Below are 17,483 nucleotides of genomic sequence, written 5' to 3'. Positions count from 1 at the left end.
TCTAATGGGAAATAAATGTTCATGGTGCAACTCAGCCTTAGAGTTTGGTTTTCGGAGCTTTGGGTGTGTATGTGAGAGATAGTAGATAAAGCTCGCACACTCACTGCGGGCGCCCGTCGCACAGTCGCGACAGCAACATAATTACGCGCGAGCGATAAGGATGGGTAGCTTGGGGTCATTGGACAAAATTCTACGTGCTCACGGACCAGACTTTAGTAAGATTTCTAAGCGTGTTAGGGTTTCTATGTGTGTGAGAGAGATAGTAAGATACTTACACTCATGCTCTCGGCTCGCTTGACGGCTGCGTCGTGCTTGGGCAGGCGTTCTAACGTCGCGGGCGATGCCTCTTCCAAGGTCTCCGTAGACTGGCCCAGTACGCGCTCCACCTGGGAAGAAAATTTTATTGTTATATAAAATTTTAAACTAATGTTGCATTTTTTACTGTAAAATTATCACTTCACGGGATTTTACTACAGAACTTTTATAACGGTAAATAAGATATTTACCCTCCCGACGTTTCAACGAGTCATGGTCAGCTTTGCAATAACGTGTCGACGTTTTCGTAAGCAGCCATAACGCGAAATTCGCAAAATGTTTTACAATTATCACAACGCGTTGTGAGCTGTTTCGGTCTTGAAATGTAACATACACAGCCCCCTGTCGCTACGGTACTAGCTGTCTATCTCACTCTGACCTGCTTCCTATCACTCTGATTTGCTTCCTACCTCTCTGGCTCCCTACCATTCTGGCTGTCTTATTACCATTCTGGCTGGCTTCCTACCATACAGGCTGGCTTCCTACCATACAGGCTGGCTTCCTACTACTTAGGCCTGCTTTCCACCTCTCTGACCATCATAGCTATTACTCTGGCCGGTTTACAACCTCCCTGGCTGGCTTGTTATGTCTCTGGTCTGCTTCCTACCTGTCTAGCTATCTCCCCACTTCTCTGGCCTGTTTTACTACCTCTCTAGCTATCTCCCTACTTCTCTGACCTGCTTCCTACCTCTCTGGCCTACTTCCTACCTGTCTAGCTATCTCCCCACTTCTCTGACCTGCTTCCTACCTCTCTAGTTATCTCCCCACTTCTCTGACCTGCTTCCTACCTCTGTAGCTATCTCTTTAGCTATCTCCCTACCTCTCTAGGCGGCTGTGCAGGCGGCGTGGCCTCCTGTCTTCTCTCCTCAGCGATCCTCTGCAGCTCGCGGCGTCTGTACTGCTGCATCCTTTCAGCCTCCTGTCTTTCTGCTCATCGGCATCTGACCGCTTCTGTACCAGTTGCCTACCTCTCTGGCCAGCTTCGTACCTCTCTGTTCAGCATCACACCTCTCTGGCCTACTTCCTATCTCTCTGAACAGCTTCTTACTTCTGTGGCTGACTTCCTACCCCTCTGACTAGCTGCCTAACTTTCCAGCCAGCTTGCTATTATTCTGGCTGACTTCCTACTCATTTGGGAAACTTCCTACCTCTCTAGCTAGCTTCCTACCTAACAATATAACCTGCTTCCTGCCTCTCTAGCTTGCTACCTACCTCTCTAGGCGGCTGTGCAGGCGGCGTGGCCTCCTGTCTTCTCTCCTCAGCGATCCTCTGTAGCTCGCGGCGTCTGTACTGCTGCATCCTTTCAGCCTCCTGCCTTTCTGCCGAGCGTCGCCTGGCCGCTTCTTCCTCGTCGCGCATCGCTGCGAAGGCTTGCTCCACCTGGGCGAGGGTTAAGAAAAGGGTTAATTATTATTTAATACTAGCTTTCCGCCCGCGGCTTCGCCCGCATGGAATTTTGTCTGTCACAGAAAAACTTTATCGCGCGCGTCCCTGTTTCAAAAACCGGGATAAAAACTATCCTATGTTCTTTCCCGGGACTCAAACTATCTCTATGCCAAATTTCATCAAAATCGGTTGCGAGGTTTAAGCGGGAAAGCGTAACAGACAGACAGACAGACAGACAGACAGACAGACAGACAGACAGACAGACAGACAGACAGAGTTACTTTCGCATTTATAATATTAGTTGGGATGCATTAAACATTGGACCCCTTTGAATTTTGGGAAATAGCAACGTCATGATAATTTCCTGTATGCCTTTCAGTGGTTGCATGTTACACCGTTGTGTTAATATGGCACTAAAAGTTCACGGTGTATAGCTTACTACGAGTATAATGTGGTCACTCATGACCAGCACTTGAGAGTTTACGGCACAGAAAAGACCTGATTAAGGCCCGGTTTCCACCATGGCTTTGATGAAAACCGGATCTAACTGAAGAAAATTCCGTAGTTATAGAAACTTACACAGGCAGTATAAAAGACTAGTTAAGTTGTTATGTATACTCACAAGCGTGATACGCTTCAGCGCGTTAAAAAGAAAAGCTTATTACGTAAATCGATGAAGGCTTATTGCGGCGCGCATCCTAGTGGCATCCTAGCCGGTGGCGGCTAAAGATATCAAGTTTACACAATATGGAGCAACTTTAAAGAAAGGAAACTACACATGTAATGCATATAAATGATTTAATTTGATTTGAAGAAGAACTCACCAGCGTGATGCGTTTGAGCGCGTTAAACTTGTCCCGCTGCGACTCGATGGTTTCTTCCAAGTCGCGGTGGCGGCTGATGAGCTCCTCCACCTGAGCCACGCTCTCGCCGTACTTGCCGTCGCGGACTAGTGGCACTCTGGAAGATAGAAGTCATTTAGTGAGGGAAGACTGAAGTAAAACACACACACACACACACACACACACACACACACACACACACACACACACACACACACACACACATACACATACAGGCAAACACGGTAACAGTGATGCATAGTTTTTTATGTCAGCTAGCACCATTACGAATTGCTCCAACTGTCACTTTCAGAGAGCTGGGCAAGGTTGAAAAACAGCGCAGCCCGGGACTTGCTCTCGAGGCAGCTTGAGCTGAACCTCATGGCCTTTTGTTTCCTGTATTTAAATTACTCTAGTTTTAATTTTAACTGTAACTTTACCTTTTTAATTTTGGTTGTGGGAAACAATAAATGATTTTTATTTATTACTAGCTGACCCGGCGAACTTCGTACCGCCTTAGCGTAGAGATTTTCTTAATATTTTTTTCCGTAAGAACCATCCTTGGACTTCCACAAACATTTAAAAAAAAGAATTATCGAAATCGGTTCAGCCGTTCACACGTGATGCCGTGACAACGCGAAACGGGTTTCATTTTTATATATATAGATTTATTTATTTATTTATATTCTGCAAATAGGCTTTTAAAAAGGGCTTACACGTCCCAGTCAAAGCCAAAATTTCTTTATTTGCATAATAAAATATTGCTTACAAATAGTCAAATAAAAAAAGACTAATTAAAAACAAAGTTTTACTCTTATGGAACCTTTAAATGTCTCTTAAAGTAAGTGCTGAAAAGAAACAACATAAGAAACTCAGCGCATGTCATTTATTTCAGCAGTTTCAATTTACGAGCTGGCCTGAGTGTCTCTACCTACTCTTTTTCTCTGTACCTACTCTTTCTTCCTTTGTACCTACCTAATCTCTCTCTCTCTCTCTCTCACACACACACACACACACACACACACCATCTCTCTCTATCTCTATACCTGCTCTCTATCCAGCCACTCAGAGCGTCGGCATCCCGTCTGAACAGCAACGCGTCCAGATGCTGAGCGTAGACGGTGCTGCGTCGCTCCCAGGCAGCCTCTAGTTGCGCGCGGCTCAACTAGAGGCCGCGGCTCTCTCTCTTACTCTCTCTTTCTCTATACCCACTCTCTCTGTACTTGCTCTCTTTCTCTGTACCTACTCACTTTCACTGTACCTACTCTCATTTTATCTGTACCTTCTTCTCTCTTTCTCTGTACCTTCTCTCTTCCTCTGTACCTACTCTCCTACTCTCTCTGTACCTACTCTAATACTCTCTCTGTACCTACTCTCTTTCTCTGTACCTATTCTCTTTCTTTGGGCCTACTCTCTCTTTTTCTGTTCCTACTCTCTCTACCTGTACCTACTCTCTCTTCTTAGGTAGGTATAGATACCAACCTATTCTCTCTCACTCTGTACGTACCTGCTCTCTATCCAGCCGCTCAGAGCGTCGGCATCTCGTCTGAACAGCAACGCGTCCAGATGCTGTGCGTAGACAGTGCTGCGTCTCTCCCAGGCAGCCTCTAACTGCGCGCGTCTCTCTCCATATGTACCCGTTGTCTCTCTCTCTCTGTACGTACCTGCTCTCTATCCATCCACTCAGAGCGTCGGCATCCCGTCTGAACAGCAGCGCGTCGAGGTGCTGAATATCTTTGTGTTTCTTTCTCTTTTTCTGTACCTAATTTCTTTCTCTGTACCTACTCTCTTTCTCTGGGTCTACTCTCTTTCTCTGTACCTACTCTTTTTCTCTGTACCTATTCTCTTTCTTTGGGCCTACTCTCTCTTTTTCTGTTCCTACTCTCTCTACCTGTACCTACTCTCTCTTCTTATGTAGGTACAGATACCAACCTATTATCTCTCTCTCTGTACGTTCCTGCTCTCTATCCAGCCACTCAGAGCGTCGGCGTCCCGTCTGAACAGTAATGCGTCCAGATGCTGTGCGTAGACAGTGCTCGCTCCGACACGGCTTCAAACTGAGCGCGTCTCTTTCTCTCTCTCCATATGTACCCGCTCTCTCTCTCTCATACGTACCTGCTCTCTATCCAGCCACTAAGAGCGTCGGCATCCCATCTGAACAGTAATGCGTCCAGATGCTGTGCGTAGACGGTGCTGCGTCTCTCCCAGGCGGCTTCTAACTGCGCGCGTCTCTTTCTCTCTATGTCTAAAGCCTGGTCTTGCACGTAGAATTTTGCCCATTGACCCCAAGCTACCCATCCTTATCGCTCGCGCGTAATTATATTGCTATCGCGACTGTGCGACGGGCGCCCGCAGTGAGTGTGCGAGCGCAACAGCAATATAATTACGCGCGAGCAATAAGGATGGGTAGCTTGGAGTCAATGGACAAAATTCTACGTGCTCAGAGACCAGACTATACCTGCTCTCTCTCTCTCTGTACGTACCTGCTCTCTATCCAGCCACTAAGAGCGTCAGCATCCCGTCTGAACAGCAATGCGTCCAAATGTTGTGCGTAGACGGTGCTGCGTTCTCTAACTGCGCGCGTCTCTTTTTCTCTCTACATAATGTACCAGCTGTCACTCCCTCTATGTACGTACCTGCTCTCTATCCAGCCACTCAGAGCGTCGGCATCCCGTCTGAACAGCAACGCGTCCAGATGCTGTGCGTAGACGGTGCTGCGTCGTTCCCAGGCGGCTTCTAACTGCGCGCGGCGGCTGCGTAGGACGCTCATTCGCTCTTCGATCTCCGCCGACATGAAGTGGCCGTCGTGGATTAGTTTCTCGCCTAGAAAAAGAAAAAGCAATCACAAAAGTGCACAATGGACAATATCTGGGACATTTTTGGCGTCCAACCTTGACTACATAGGAGTTGCAGCTGTGGGAACGAGAGGTGGGAGAAGTCCAGTACCAAGACTGTATAGCAAAAATATACAGCTTGACAGTCAGCCGGGAAAGTTAAATTATCATTGGGCTGGCAACGAAATTAATCAAAAGAAGAGAATTCGAAATTAAGGAACGACTACCCTCCAGCGAAAAGCGGATGACAGCTGACAAACAAATATTTAAACAACGTTTAAGAAAATATGCATATCACGAACAATAAGCAATTAATTTTATGAGGACCCATCATTTAACAATGATATTTTTTCAGTCCTGTAAGTGTACAGCCCTAATAATTAATAGAGACGCCTTTCATCCTTGATTCGGGTTCTTCATCCTTATGTACGTAAATTATAGTTGACAGCCCATTCAGAAAAATGATTGAAGGAAAATAGCTCCTATTTCAATTACATAACCTATACCCAAGGCGACTAAGGCACAAATTATCAGATCCCCAACCTCAGCGTCTGGTCAGCGTGGGGAGTGTGGGCCAAATCCTCCATTTGCCTCTGGTAAATTAGAGTCCTGCTCCTTTAATGGAGACTGAATGACCAGTGTACCTACCATGAGTTTACGTTAGGTAAGCTCGCTAGCGAAAACGTCAAAAATCTCTATGGAGATTTTGTTTCTTGAAAGTAGCCGCTAGGGGCGCTGCACAATATGTCATACAATTAATGTCATTTTTTTACGCAGTCGCTAGCGAGCACACGTAACGTAAACTCATGGTAAACACACTGAAGATGATGATGAAGCTACTTACCGTCGTGGTAGTGCCTCTGGAAGTCGTCCTACTTCGCGTCGATCTCTGCTCGCATGTCTTTGTGTCTGGCCAGCAGTCTCTCCGCTCCGGCCACGTCGCGCACCAGTTCCGACTACATAACACCGCAGCTACACTACTCGCAAAGTTAATCGAAGTAGATGGTGTGCACACACGCTTCGTTTCGAGTAACTTCGTTTCGCCACGTCCGACTTCTGTTTGTCTAATTTGCGCAAGAGTCAAAGGGCTCGAAACGTTCCAAAAACGCGTTTGAATAAAAATTATCTGACTAGATTATTCGGCTAAATTCGGTACCTACTTTGTTGAAGCGTCCGAGCGTGTAGCGTAGCTGGGATTAACACTCACTGTCGTGATAGTGTCTCCAGCGCCTTCCTGCTACCTTTATGAGGTCATCTGTATAGATTGTTCCATACACGATGATGCGCCCCACCAATTTCTGGTCTCGGTCGCGCGGGGTGCGGAATTTGATCCGAGCAATCCGAGTGGCATTATTGTAGTGTGCGTGTGCACTCATGGATCATTTAGCGTGTACCGATAACACTCAAACATTAGCGGAAGAATGGTGGGGCGCGTCTTCGTGGATGGCATCATCTATATACCTAATGAAAAATCGACCGTATTACAAGAGAACTTACCGTCGTGGTAGTGCCTCTGGAAGTCGTCCTCCTTGGCGTCTCCTCATCGTCATCTCCGCTCGCATGTCCTTATGTCTCGCCAGCAGTCTCTAGCCATTGCAATTTCGCTCCTATCCCGCCCACATAAGACTCACCGTCGTGGTAGTGTTTCCAGCGCCTTCCTGCTACCTTTATGAGGTCATTTATCACCTTGTAGGTGGGAAAAACGCCCTTATCACAACGTGAGAAAACTTACCGTCGTGGTAGTGCCTCTGGAAGTCATCCTCCTTCGCGTCGATCTCTGCTCGCATGTCCTTGTGCCTCGCCAGCAGTCTCTCCGCTCCGGCCACGTCACGTGCCAGTTCCGACTACATCACACCGCAGCTACACTACTCGCGAAGTTAATCGAAGTAGATGGTGTGCACACACGCTTCGTTTCGAGTAACTTCGTCTCGCCACGTCCGACTTCTGTTTGTCTAATTTGCGCAAGAGTCAAAGGGCTCGAAACGTTCCAAAAACGCATTTGAATATAAAGTATCTGACTACACTACTCGGCTAACTTCAGTACTGCAACGAAGCGTCCAAGCGTGTAGCGTAGCTACGATATAAGATACCCTCAGAATACGGAACAAACCAGAAACCGTCAACGGGCGTAAATGTGTATTCATATAAATTACTCCAAAACGCACTAATTTGACTTTAGAGCAATTAGTCAATGGCCGGCGCGCTATGTTTACATATCCGTCAGATTGACACTTTAAAATTAAATTATGCCGTCTTGTGCCGTTCCAACATGTAAGAATGCTACTGGAATTACGAAGAAAGTGCATGGGATCATGTTTTATCCGTAAGTAGCACATTTCCAATTCATTTTAATTAAATAATAATTTTCTAAAAAAATCACGGTTGTATTTTGTAAGTGTTGCCACAAGTCAACGGAATATTTTGGGTCCGTGGCCGAGTCCCCCAGTTTTCGACGCACCCGTGGTCGACGCCCCCGGTCAGTTAAATTCGATTTGAAGCAATTTTTATCAAATGTACAGTCAGGCACAAAAATGTTTATAAACGAATAAATATTTATTAGGCCAGTAGAATTAAACACAAAAATGAATCTAATGAAATGAAAATAATTCCTACAAAAGTTTTTTGTTTCTTACTACTGCTGGTTTTGGGTTAAAATTTTGCTCCCAGATTGCATAAATAGCGTCAAACATGCATAGTTTAGTATAATAATTAGCTTGTGAAACTTTTTTCGTTGACTGTACTTAGTGCAAAAGCCGAAAAAAAATATGATATTAAATTTATTTAAATCGGGGGCGTCCACCACGGGTGCGTCAAATACTGGGGGACTCGGCCACGGACCCAATATTTTACCCTACTTTTTTATATTGAATTACATTTGTCTATAAAAAATTCACGCGTTAATTTTGTTAGCGTTACCACAGAATAATGGAATATTTTCCCCATCCTTTTTGTTTTAATTAGTTTTTAGTGTATTTTCATCCATGACTTAATAATAATTTTAAGTAATTAATTATTGCTTACATACTTACTCTGATTTTCTTTCAGGATACACAGCCAGAGTTGCCTCGCAATCAAATTCAAGTATTGGTGATGTTTTTGATTTGGATTCTGTTTTTGACTCCAAGAAAAGTTAAACTAAAAGCACTACTGCGCCGTAAACAAATGTTTTGTTGTCGATATGTTTACATAATAAAGAACCTTAAGTTTCTTTTTTGTTTTACTTGGCATTCTAAAATTTATATTCGAATTTTGTAATTGACTTTTAAATAACATTATTATACCTACATGTAGTATATTAAACTATTTCATAGAAATAAATAATCATCTACACTTAGTTACTTCGGAGTAAAAATTAAATTCATAGGTAGGTAGGTACTATCTATGCCTATGGCCAGTCATGTCGTCTCGTTCTATCGCAAAGAATCACCATTTGATGAGAGCGAGAGCAAAAACGGAAATGGATAGTTAATACTGTGGCCGTGTGTACTTATTTCACTTACTTATTTTTACTTGTTTAACATCTCATTAAAAAATTACATAATTTTACCCCGAAAATGGGGGTGTCACACGGCGCTAGTAACACTAAAGGGGGTAAAGGGGCGCGGGAGGGGAAGTATTTTGGACACAAGTTGCCGCGTAGAAATGTTATCGAACACTCCTTCTGGTTTGTTCTGTATTCTGAGAAGATACCAAACACGTGTTTGAATACGAAGTATCTGACTACACTACTCGGCTAACTTCGGTACTGCGTCCAAGCGAGTAGTGTAGCTGCGGTATAACATTCACCGTCATAGTAGTGTATCCAGCGCCTTCCTGCTACCTTTATGAGGTCATCTGTATAGTTCTTTCCATCCACTCGGCCGCGCCCCACCAATGTTTGGTCCCGGTCGCGCGGGGTGCGGGGAGTGTGGTCCGAGCAAGCCGTAAGGCATTACTGTAGTGTGCGTGTGCACTCATGGAGCATTTAGCGTGTACCGATAACACTCAAACATTAGCGGAAGAATGGTGGGGCGCGTCTTCGTGGATGGCATCATCTATACACCTAATGAAAAATCGACCGTATTACAAGAGAGCTTACCGTCGTGGTAGTGCCTCTGGAAGTCGTCCTCCTTGGCGTTTCCTCATCGTCATCTCCGCTCGCATGTCCTTGTGTCTCGCCAGCAGTCTCTAGCCATTGCAATCTCGCTCCTATTCCACCCACATAAGACTCACCATTGTGGCAGTGTTTCCAGCGCCTTCCTGCTACCTTTATGAGGTCATTATCACCATGTGGTTGGGAAACTCGCCCTTATTACAATGTAAGAGAGCTCACTATCCTGGTAAATGGTAATGCCTCTAAGAGTCTTCAAAAGTCTCGTCTCTTTGCAATTTCGCTCCTATTCCGCTCACATAAGACTCACCATCGTGGTAGTGCCTCTGGAAGTCATCGTCCTTGGCGTCGATCTCCGCTCGCATGTCCTTGTGCCTCGCCAGCAGTCTCTCCGCTCCGGCCACGTCGCGCGCCAGTTCCGCGGCCGTCACGCGCGCGATCATCTCGTTGGTCCACGCACTGGAAGGTTGGGTTGGTTAGACATATATTCAGAAAATGATATATGGCAATATTGGACAAACTTAACCTTCACTGGTTGGGTTTTGGCAAGAGAGGTGGGAATAGTCCCATTAATATGGCAATAATAGGTTACAACGCGTCATTTTTTAAAAAGAATCAGAAACAGTACATTGTAGTAGCAAAATCACGTCGCATTTAACTCAACGTGCTATCATCTGTAAATTTCAGTACTTACAAAATACTGTTCGTTAGCGATAGTCACAGCAAACTGATAGCATTCGGCGATATGTGTCAATCAAAAATTAACCCTAAAGGACGAAGGACACTTATCAACTTGGAAACGGATCGTAACCATATCAACTTGAGGTGGTAAGTGTTATTTGTATGAAACTTCGCACCGTAACGTTAATGCCTCGCCTAGCGGTTGACGGTGTTCTCTTTCCGGGTAGATAAGTGTGCTATGACCTTAAATTTGTTCAGATAGAGACCACTAAAGTGGCGATTGACAGGTGAATCGCACAACAGATTATAGATGAACTACACTGAACTGTTCCACCAAACTCATGGATAGGGTGCACCACCATCGTTAAATTTTAAGTTTCCAACATGGCAAAAATCGGAACCAGCGTTCCGGTATTGACGGTAGCGCCCCCCTGTCAATGTCACTGATGGGAAGGTTCGTATTAGTAAAACGCTGTAAGAGCGCTTTCTTTTTTCTTAAGCGCATCCTCAACTGCACTCCTTTCTGTCTTCAATACTCACAGCTGCCCCGTAACTCCACCTGTAAGCCGGGTGCTGCCCGCCTAGCCAGCGCATCAAAATAGGCCTCTTTCCCACTTCCCGTTTTTTGCAGGAACTGTTTTAACAGTCAATACTCACAGCAGCTCCTGGTAGGTCCCGAAGTAGGCCTGCAGTTGTTCCGCCAGCTCGACCTGCGTCCCCGCGTGGTCTGCTCTCGCTGCGAGCACTTCCAGCGCTTAAATGACACTCTACACCTGAAGCCTAAGCCTAAGACAGGTTTCATCTGGAGACCTGCACGCTTTCAGTGTTTCCAGCGTCTTTACACCTGCAGTCTAAGCCTTCTCAAGCCCAGTCCGTGAGCACGTAGAATTTTGTCCAATGACCCCTAGCTACCCATCCTTATCGCTCGCGCGTAATTATGTTGCTGTCGCGCTCGCACACTCACTGCGGGCGCCCGTCGCACAGTCGCGACAGCAATATAATTACGCGCGAGCGAATGGGTAGCTTGGGGTCATTCGACAAAATTCTACGTGCTCACGGACCAGACTATAGTACTCATCATCATCATTTCAGCCACAGAACGTCCACTGCTGAACATAGACCTGCTCCAATGACTTCCACATCGCACGGTTGGTAGCGGCCTGCATCCAGCGCCTTCCTGCTACCTTTATCAGGTAGGCCAGCGCCTCAATAATAGGGCTCTTTCCCACTTCCCGTTTTATGCAGGAACTGTTTTAACAGTCAATACTCACAGCAGCTCCTGGTAAGTCCCAAAGTAGGCTTGCAGCTGTCCCGCTAACTCACCAGCGCCTCAATAATAGGGCTCTTTTCCATGGATACCTCCCGTTTTTTGCAGGAACTGTTTCAACAGTCAATACTCACAGCAGTTCCTGGTAGGTCCCGAAGTAGGCCTGCAGTTGTTCCGCCAGCTCGACCTGCGTCCCCGCGTGGTCTGCTCTCGCCGCGAGTGCCTCCAGCGCTTAGATGACACTCTACACCTGAAGCCTAAGCCTTAGATAGGTTTCATCTGGAGACCTGCACGCTTTCAGTGTTTCCAGCGCCTCAATAATGCTCCCTCCTTGCATTCATAGCCTCCTGGTACTCACAGCAGCATATCTGAAAAGCTTTTTACTGTCAATACTCACAGCAGTTCCTGGTAAGTCCCAAAGTAGGCTTGCAGCTGTTCCGCCAGCTCAACCTGTGTGCCCGCGTGGTCTGCTCTCGCTGCGAGTGCCTCCAGCGCTTCCGAAACGTCTTCCAACTTGGCTGTCACGTGCTCCTTCGCGTCGGGGAATGCTGTGCCCAGTCTGCGGGTAGACAGAAATAGTGTCAAAAACATAAATGTAAGTGAGTTCAAGTTCAAAATTAAGAATAGGCATGGTTGTAACAAAAATTGATTTTTAAGAGTGTGTTAAGTTCTGGAATCGTATTATCGAATCATTCATATATTTACTGGTTTCTCTTCGGACCCTCGCCCACGGCGAAATTTTTCACAGCGTTTACGAAACGCGCGACAGCATCGCTACTAACGCGCGTAAGTCGCATTTGCAACGCACTACATAAGTGATGCCAACGCGCTACTAACAGCGCGACTGCAAATTCAAATTCAAATTTTTATTTGCAGAATGTGGTACATTAGATGTTACATAATGAAATGGAGCAGGACACATTCGCCAGATACGAACCAGCATGCAAATGTTTACACAAGTCAATTAATTATTAATTAAAATTTAAATAACATCTACCTAATTTGCTTAGTCGGAATAACAGCATCGCTACAAAAAGTCGCCGTGGGCGAGGGCTCTTCATTTGCGCAATGTATCCGGTTCAGCTGGGTATAAAATCACCACTCTACGACCAGTACAAAAGTATAAAATTTGCCTCCTAACTCAGCCCTAATGCTATAGTCGATTTGCATTTAAGTCAGCTGAATCCGTCGTCTAATGTGTCTGGTGACGTATCCTTAAGGCTCCATGTACTAGACGCCTGTGTAACCGCTGCTTTAGTCCGTCATCTTACCTAGCAGCTTCCTCCTTCAATCCAGCGTGTCTCCGCGTATAGCGTCCAAATCAGCGTGCAGCGCAGTAAGACGTCGCTTCTGTGCATGCAGCTATTTCTCTCTCCCTCTCTCTTTCACCTACTCGTCTCTCTCTCTCTCTCTCTCTCACACACACACTAAATATCCACTTACCTAGCAGCTTCTTCCTTGAATCCAGCGTGTCTCGCTCTTATAGCGTCCAAATCCGCATACAATGCAGTAAGGCGTCGCTTCTGATCAAGCAGCTCACTCTTTCTTCTCTCTCCTGATACCAGCGTGCTCGTTTGAAAGGCGTGCTGACATTACTCGCTCCTTGACGCGTGTGACATGCTAAAGCAATATCCAGTACACGAGTGTTTTACCTGGCGGCTTCTTCCTTCTTCAATCCAGCGTGTCTAGCTCTTATAGCGTCCAAATCAGCGTGCAGCGAGGAAAGGCGTCACTTCTGCGAGTGCAGTTCTCTCCTTCTCTCTCCTGATCTCTCTTTCTCGCTTAGTATCTACTCACCTAGCAGCTTCTTCCTTAAGACCAGCGTGTCTCGCCCGTATAGCGTCCAAATCAGCGTGCAGCGCAGTAAGGCGTCGCTTCTGCGCGTGCAACTATCTCCCTTTCTCACTCTTTCCTATTCTGTCTTTCTTGCATCTTTCTCTCACTTAATATTCACTTACCTAGCAGCCTCTTCCTTCAAACCAGCGTGTCTCGCCCGTATAGCGTCCAAATCCGCATTCAATGCAATAAGTCACTCTCTTCTCTCTCCTGATACCAGCGTGCTCGTTTGAAGGGCGTGCTCGCATTACTCGCTCCTTGACGCGTGTGACGTGCTAAAGCAATATACAGTACACGAGTGTTTTACCTTGCAGCTTCTTCCTTGAGTCCAGCGTGTCTCGCCCGTATAGCATCCAAATCCGCATGCAGCGCTGTAAGGCGTCACTTCTGAGCGTCCTAGTCTTATTTCTCTTGCTCTCTCTCTATCACACATACTTAATATTCACTTACCTAGCAGCCTCTTCCTTTAATCCAGCGTGTCTCGCCCGTATAGCGTCCAAATCAGCGTGTCTCGCCCGTATAGCGTCCAAATCAGCGTGCAGCGCAGTAAGGCGTCGCTTCTGCGCGTGCAACTATCTCCCTTTCTCACTCTTTCCTATTCTGTCTTTCTTGCATCTTTCTCTCACTTAATATTCACTTACCTAGCAGCCTCTTCCTTCAAACCAGCGTGTCTCGCCCGTATAGCGTCCAAATCCGCATGCAATGCAATAAGTCACTCTCTCTTCTTTCTCCTGATACCAGCGTGCTCGTTTGAAAGGCGTGCTCGTATGTTTTACCTGGCGGCTTCCTCCTTCAATCCAGCGTGTCTCGCCCGTATAGCGTCCAAATCCGCATGCAACGCAGTAGAGAGTCATTTTTGCCCGTGCAGTCACTCTCTCTCTTACGTGCTCGTCTCTCTCTCTCTCTCTCACATACTTAATATTCATTTACCTAGCAGCCTCTTCCTTCAAACCAGCGTGTCTCGCCCGTATAGCGTCCAAATCAGCGTGCAGTGCAGTAAGGCGTCGCTTCTGTGCATGCAGCTATTTCTCTCTCTCCCTCACTCTCTATCCCCTATTCTCTCTCTCTAGCTCACTCACTTAATAACTTACCTAGCAGCTTCTTCCTTCAGTCCAGCGTGTCTAGCCCTTATAGCGTCCAAATCCGCATGCAACGCAGTAGAGTCGTTTCTGCCCGTGCAGTCACTCTCTCTCACGTGCTCGTCTCTCTCTCTCTCACACACACACACACACTAATATCCACTTACCTAGCAGCTTCTTCCTTAAGACCAGCGTGTCTCGCCCTTATAGCGTCCAAATCAGCGTGCAGTGCAGTAAGACGTCGCTTCTGCGCGTGCAGTTCTGTCCTAGACCGCGCGTCTGCGTCCGGTAACAATGCCTCCTTCTCCGCCACCCAGGCTGCCGTCTCGTCACACACACATGTCCTTGAATTAAGGAGACGTGCTCGTGCAGCCAGCACGACGTGCAGTGCACGCGTCTCGCGCTATTTTGACTGTCTTGCTTGAACTACCGTCAATTTCACTTACCTAGCAGCATAGTTTTTAAGACTAAAGCCTGGTCCGTGAGCACGTAGAATCCCGTCCAATGACCCCAAGCTACCCATCCTTATCGCTCGCGCGTAATTATATTGCTGTCGCGACTGTGCGACGCGATGGGCAGCTTGGGGTCATTGGACGGGATTCTACGTGCTCACGGACCAGGCTTTAGCGTGTCTCGCCCGTAATTTGGACGCTAGTCCAAATCAGCTAGCAACGTGGTAAGGCGTCGCTTCTGCGCGTCCTACTCTTATTTCTCTCTTTCTCTTTATCCTATTCTCTCTCTCTCTCTCACACATACTTAATATTCACTTACCTAGCAGCCTCTTCCTTCAGTCCAGCGTGTCTAGCCCTTATAGCGTCCAAATCAGCGTGCAGCGCTGTAAGGCGTCGCTTCTGCGCGTGCAGTTCAGTCCTTGACCGCGCGCCTGCGTCCGGTAACAGTGCTTCCTTCTCCGCCACCCAGGCTGCCGTCTCGTCTGCGGAGCGGTCGAACTCGTGGACTTGGCGAGCGCCTGCTAGGGCCTGGGAAGGTAAGAAGAAAATAAATATCGAGGTTCTTCTCCAAGGGATGCGCAATAAGCAAGGGTTTCCGCGGAAGACCAGCTTCGTGACTTGATCTTTTGAGCATGTCACGATAAATGCTGAGCAGGTGTCTATTGGCACAGTTTTTTCTCACCTTTACCTCTTTATTAAAACAAAGGTAGGCTATTAAAATAGCCTACCAACATATAAGTGTCTTTGTTGTTTTTTTCTGTATTGTGTCAATAAATCTATTCTATTAATACATAAGTCACTGATCCGGCTCGAAGGACCAGTAATCCATAGAGCGCTAGATCATAATCAGCTCGTAGGACCAAATTATCATCATTTCAGCCACAGGATGTCCACTGCTGAACATAAGCCTTCCCCAATGACTTCCACATCGCACGGTTGGTAGCGGCCTGCATCCAGCGCCTTTCTGCTATCTTTATCAGGTCGTCGGTTCACCTTGGACCGAATACCGGTAGGACCAAATATTTTAGGTGTAATCATTACAAAATGGTTATGATGAAGGTAAAACAGGTACATACGGCATTCAGTTGGTATTTAATTGTAATTTTTACAATTCTAAACGAATAATAATTAGGGCTTAAAAATGTGTCTAGATATTGACGACCTAAAGCTACAATATGACGATTTTTTATCCACAACAAGGAAGCTCTAGACCTGCATTTCACCTGATGGAAAGTGATGATCACTCCGAAAACGTTTTGTAAATCTCTTGTCGAGCGAATGTCAATTCCTCCAAGTTTTTCCATGAGTTTTCTCCAAGTTTTTTCCAAGAGGGCAACTATACTATGACGTTATAGAGGAGGCTAGGTATCTCAAAAGACTTTGACCAACTTACCTCCTGCCTAGCGAGTGCCAGTTCCTTCAGGTCCTCCCATAGTCCTCTGGTGTCCTCCACGCGTTGCTTGACCTTGTCTGCTTCCGGCGCGTTCTCTTCCAAAAGGGCGTTGCCACTCTCACACACCGCCTCTATGCGGCCTTCGTTGGCTGTGGAATTAATATTTTATGGTAAATAAATTGTGATGTGCGGTATGTTATTCAGTACGAAGTACTGCAGACTGCAGTATCTGTCCACAATGGTCCAGTACTATTGTAGTATTTATTGCTCACCACAGGGTTGCTTGCTACACCAAAGTCTCCTTTGCTACAGTACCGTCCGCTATGGTTCTCTACCGTCCGCTATAATTAATTTTAGTCTCTTTGAGGACTAGAACGCACCCCTGTGACACAGACACAGTACAATCCTCAGCACTACAGCTGCGGAAGTCAGTACAGGCTCCTATGGTGCAGTACAGCCCCCTATGGTCCTGTACAGTCTCCTATAGTCCAGTACAGTCCTCTATGCTACAGTATAGTCCCTTAGCCACGCAGTACGTGCAGCTGTGCCAGAAAGTCAGTACAAAATCCTATAGTTCAGTACAGTCCCCTATCATCCAGTACAACCCATTACAGCAGCATACTGACCGTTCAGTTGCGCCAGGAATCGTATCAGTCTCCTACAATTCAATGCGATCTTCTACGGTACATAATGGTCTACTATGGTCCACTTAAGTATCCTGTCAGTCCACTATGGTTCATTTTAGTCTACTATGTACCAGTACAGTCTCCTATAATACAGTACAGTCCACTATAATACAGTACAGCAGTATACTGACCGTGCAGTTGCGCGAGGAAGTTGTCGAAGGCCTGCTGCAGGGTCTCCACATGTTCTACGTCCAGCCCGTACTCCTCGCTGGCGGCTGCAGACATTTGCTCGCTTATCCATTCTTGGACTTCCTCGCACTCTTGGACGAACCTGAGAAGGATAGGACATTGGGATTTATTATCCGAATAGCTTTCCAAGTTGAGATTTTTGACCACTTATCTCGATTGCTGATTGAATTTATGCGATTTCTCCACGAGTTGTTTGTTATTGTTATTTGTTGTTTTTATAGAATAAAATGCATAATGTTTTAATTATTTGTGATTTATTGTGTACCAACGTTTATTCCATATCCAGATAATGAAAATTCGTAGATATAATTTTGATCAGAAAGGAAATAAAAAGTAGATTAGATTTTTTAAGAAAATATTCTCGATTCTAAAAAATATCGATTAGGTTTAAAAGGAGCGCTTCACTATAAAGAAGTATCACAATCACTTTCAT

General features: G+C 46.1%; 1 protein-coding gene across 1 annotated transcript in view; it reads right to left on the bottom strand.

The window, feature by feature from the left end:
* Positions 1-17,132, bottom strand: part of LOC114359068 (spectrin alpha chain-like) — a gene marked incomplete at its 5' end in the record, with an annotated part of 29,556 nt that extends 12,424 nt beyond the window's left edge. Inside the window, 9 exons of the mRNA XM_028313316.1 lie at positions 276-386; positions 1,528-1,695; positions 2,526-2,661; positions 5,180-5,366; positions 9,778-9,926; positions 11,813-11,974; positions 15,102-15,310; positions 16,176-16,324; positions 16,993-17,132. Coding sequence (XP_028169117.1) covers positions 276-386; positions 1,528-1,695; positions 2,526-2,661; positions 5,180-5,366; positions 9,778-9,926; positions 11,813-11,974; positions 15,102-15,310; positions 16,176-16,324; positions 16,993-17,132 — 1,411 coding nt within the window. The remainder of the gene's footprint in view (positions 1-275; positions 387-1,527; positions 1,696-2,525; positions 2,662-5,179; positions 5,367-9,777; positions 9,927-11,812; positions 11,975-15,101; positions 15,311-16,175; positions 16,325-16,992) is intronic.
* Positions 17,133-17,483: the final 351 nt, after the last annotated feature.

This window comes from Ostrinia furnacalis, unplaced genomic scaffold (genome assembly GCF_004193835.3).
Source record: "Ostrinia furnacalis isolate ACB-3 unplaced genomic scaffold, ASM419383v2 OfSCF4225, whole genome shotgun sequence".
NCBI classification, from domain to species: Eukaryota; Metazoa; Arthropoda; class Insecta; order Lepidoptera; family Crambidae; genus Ostrinia; species Ostrinia furnacalis.
This window is presented reverse-complemented; position numbering and strand designations above follow the sequence as displayed.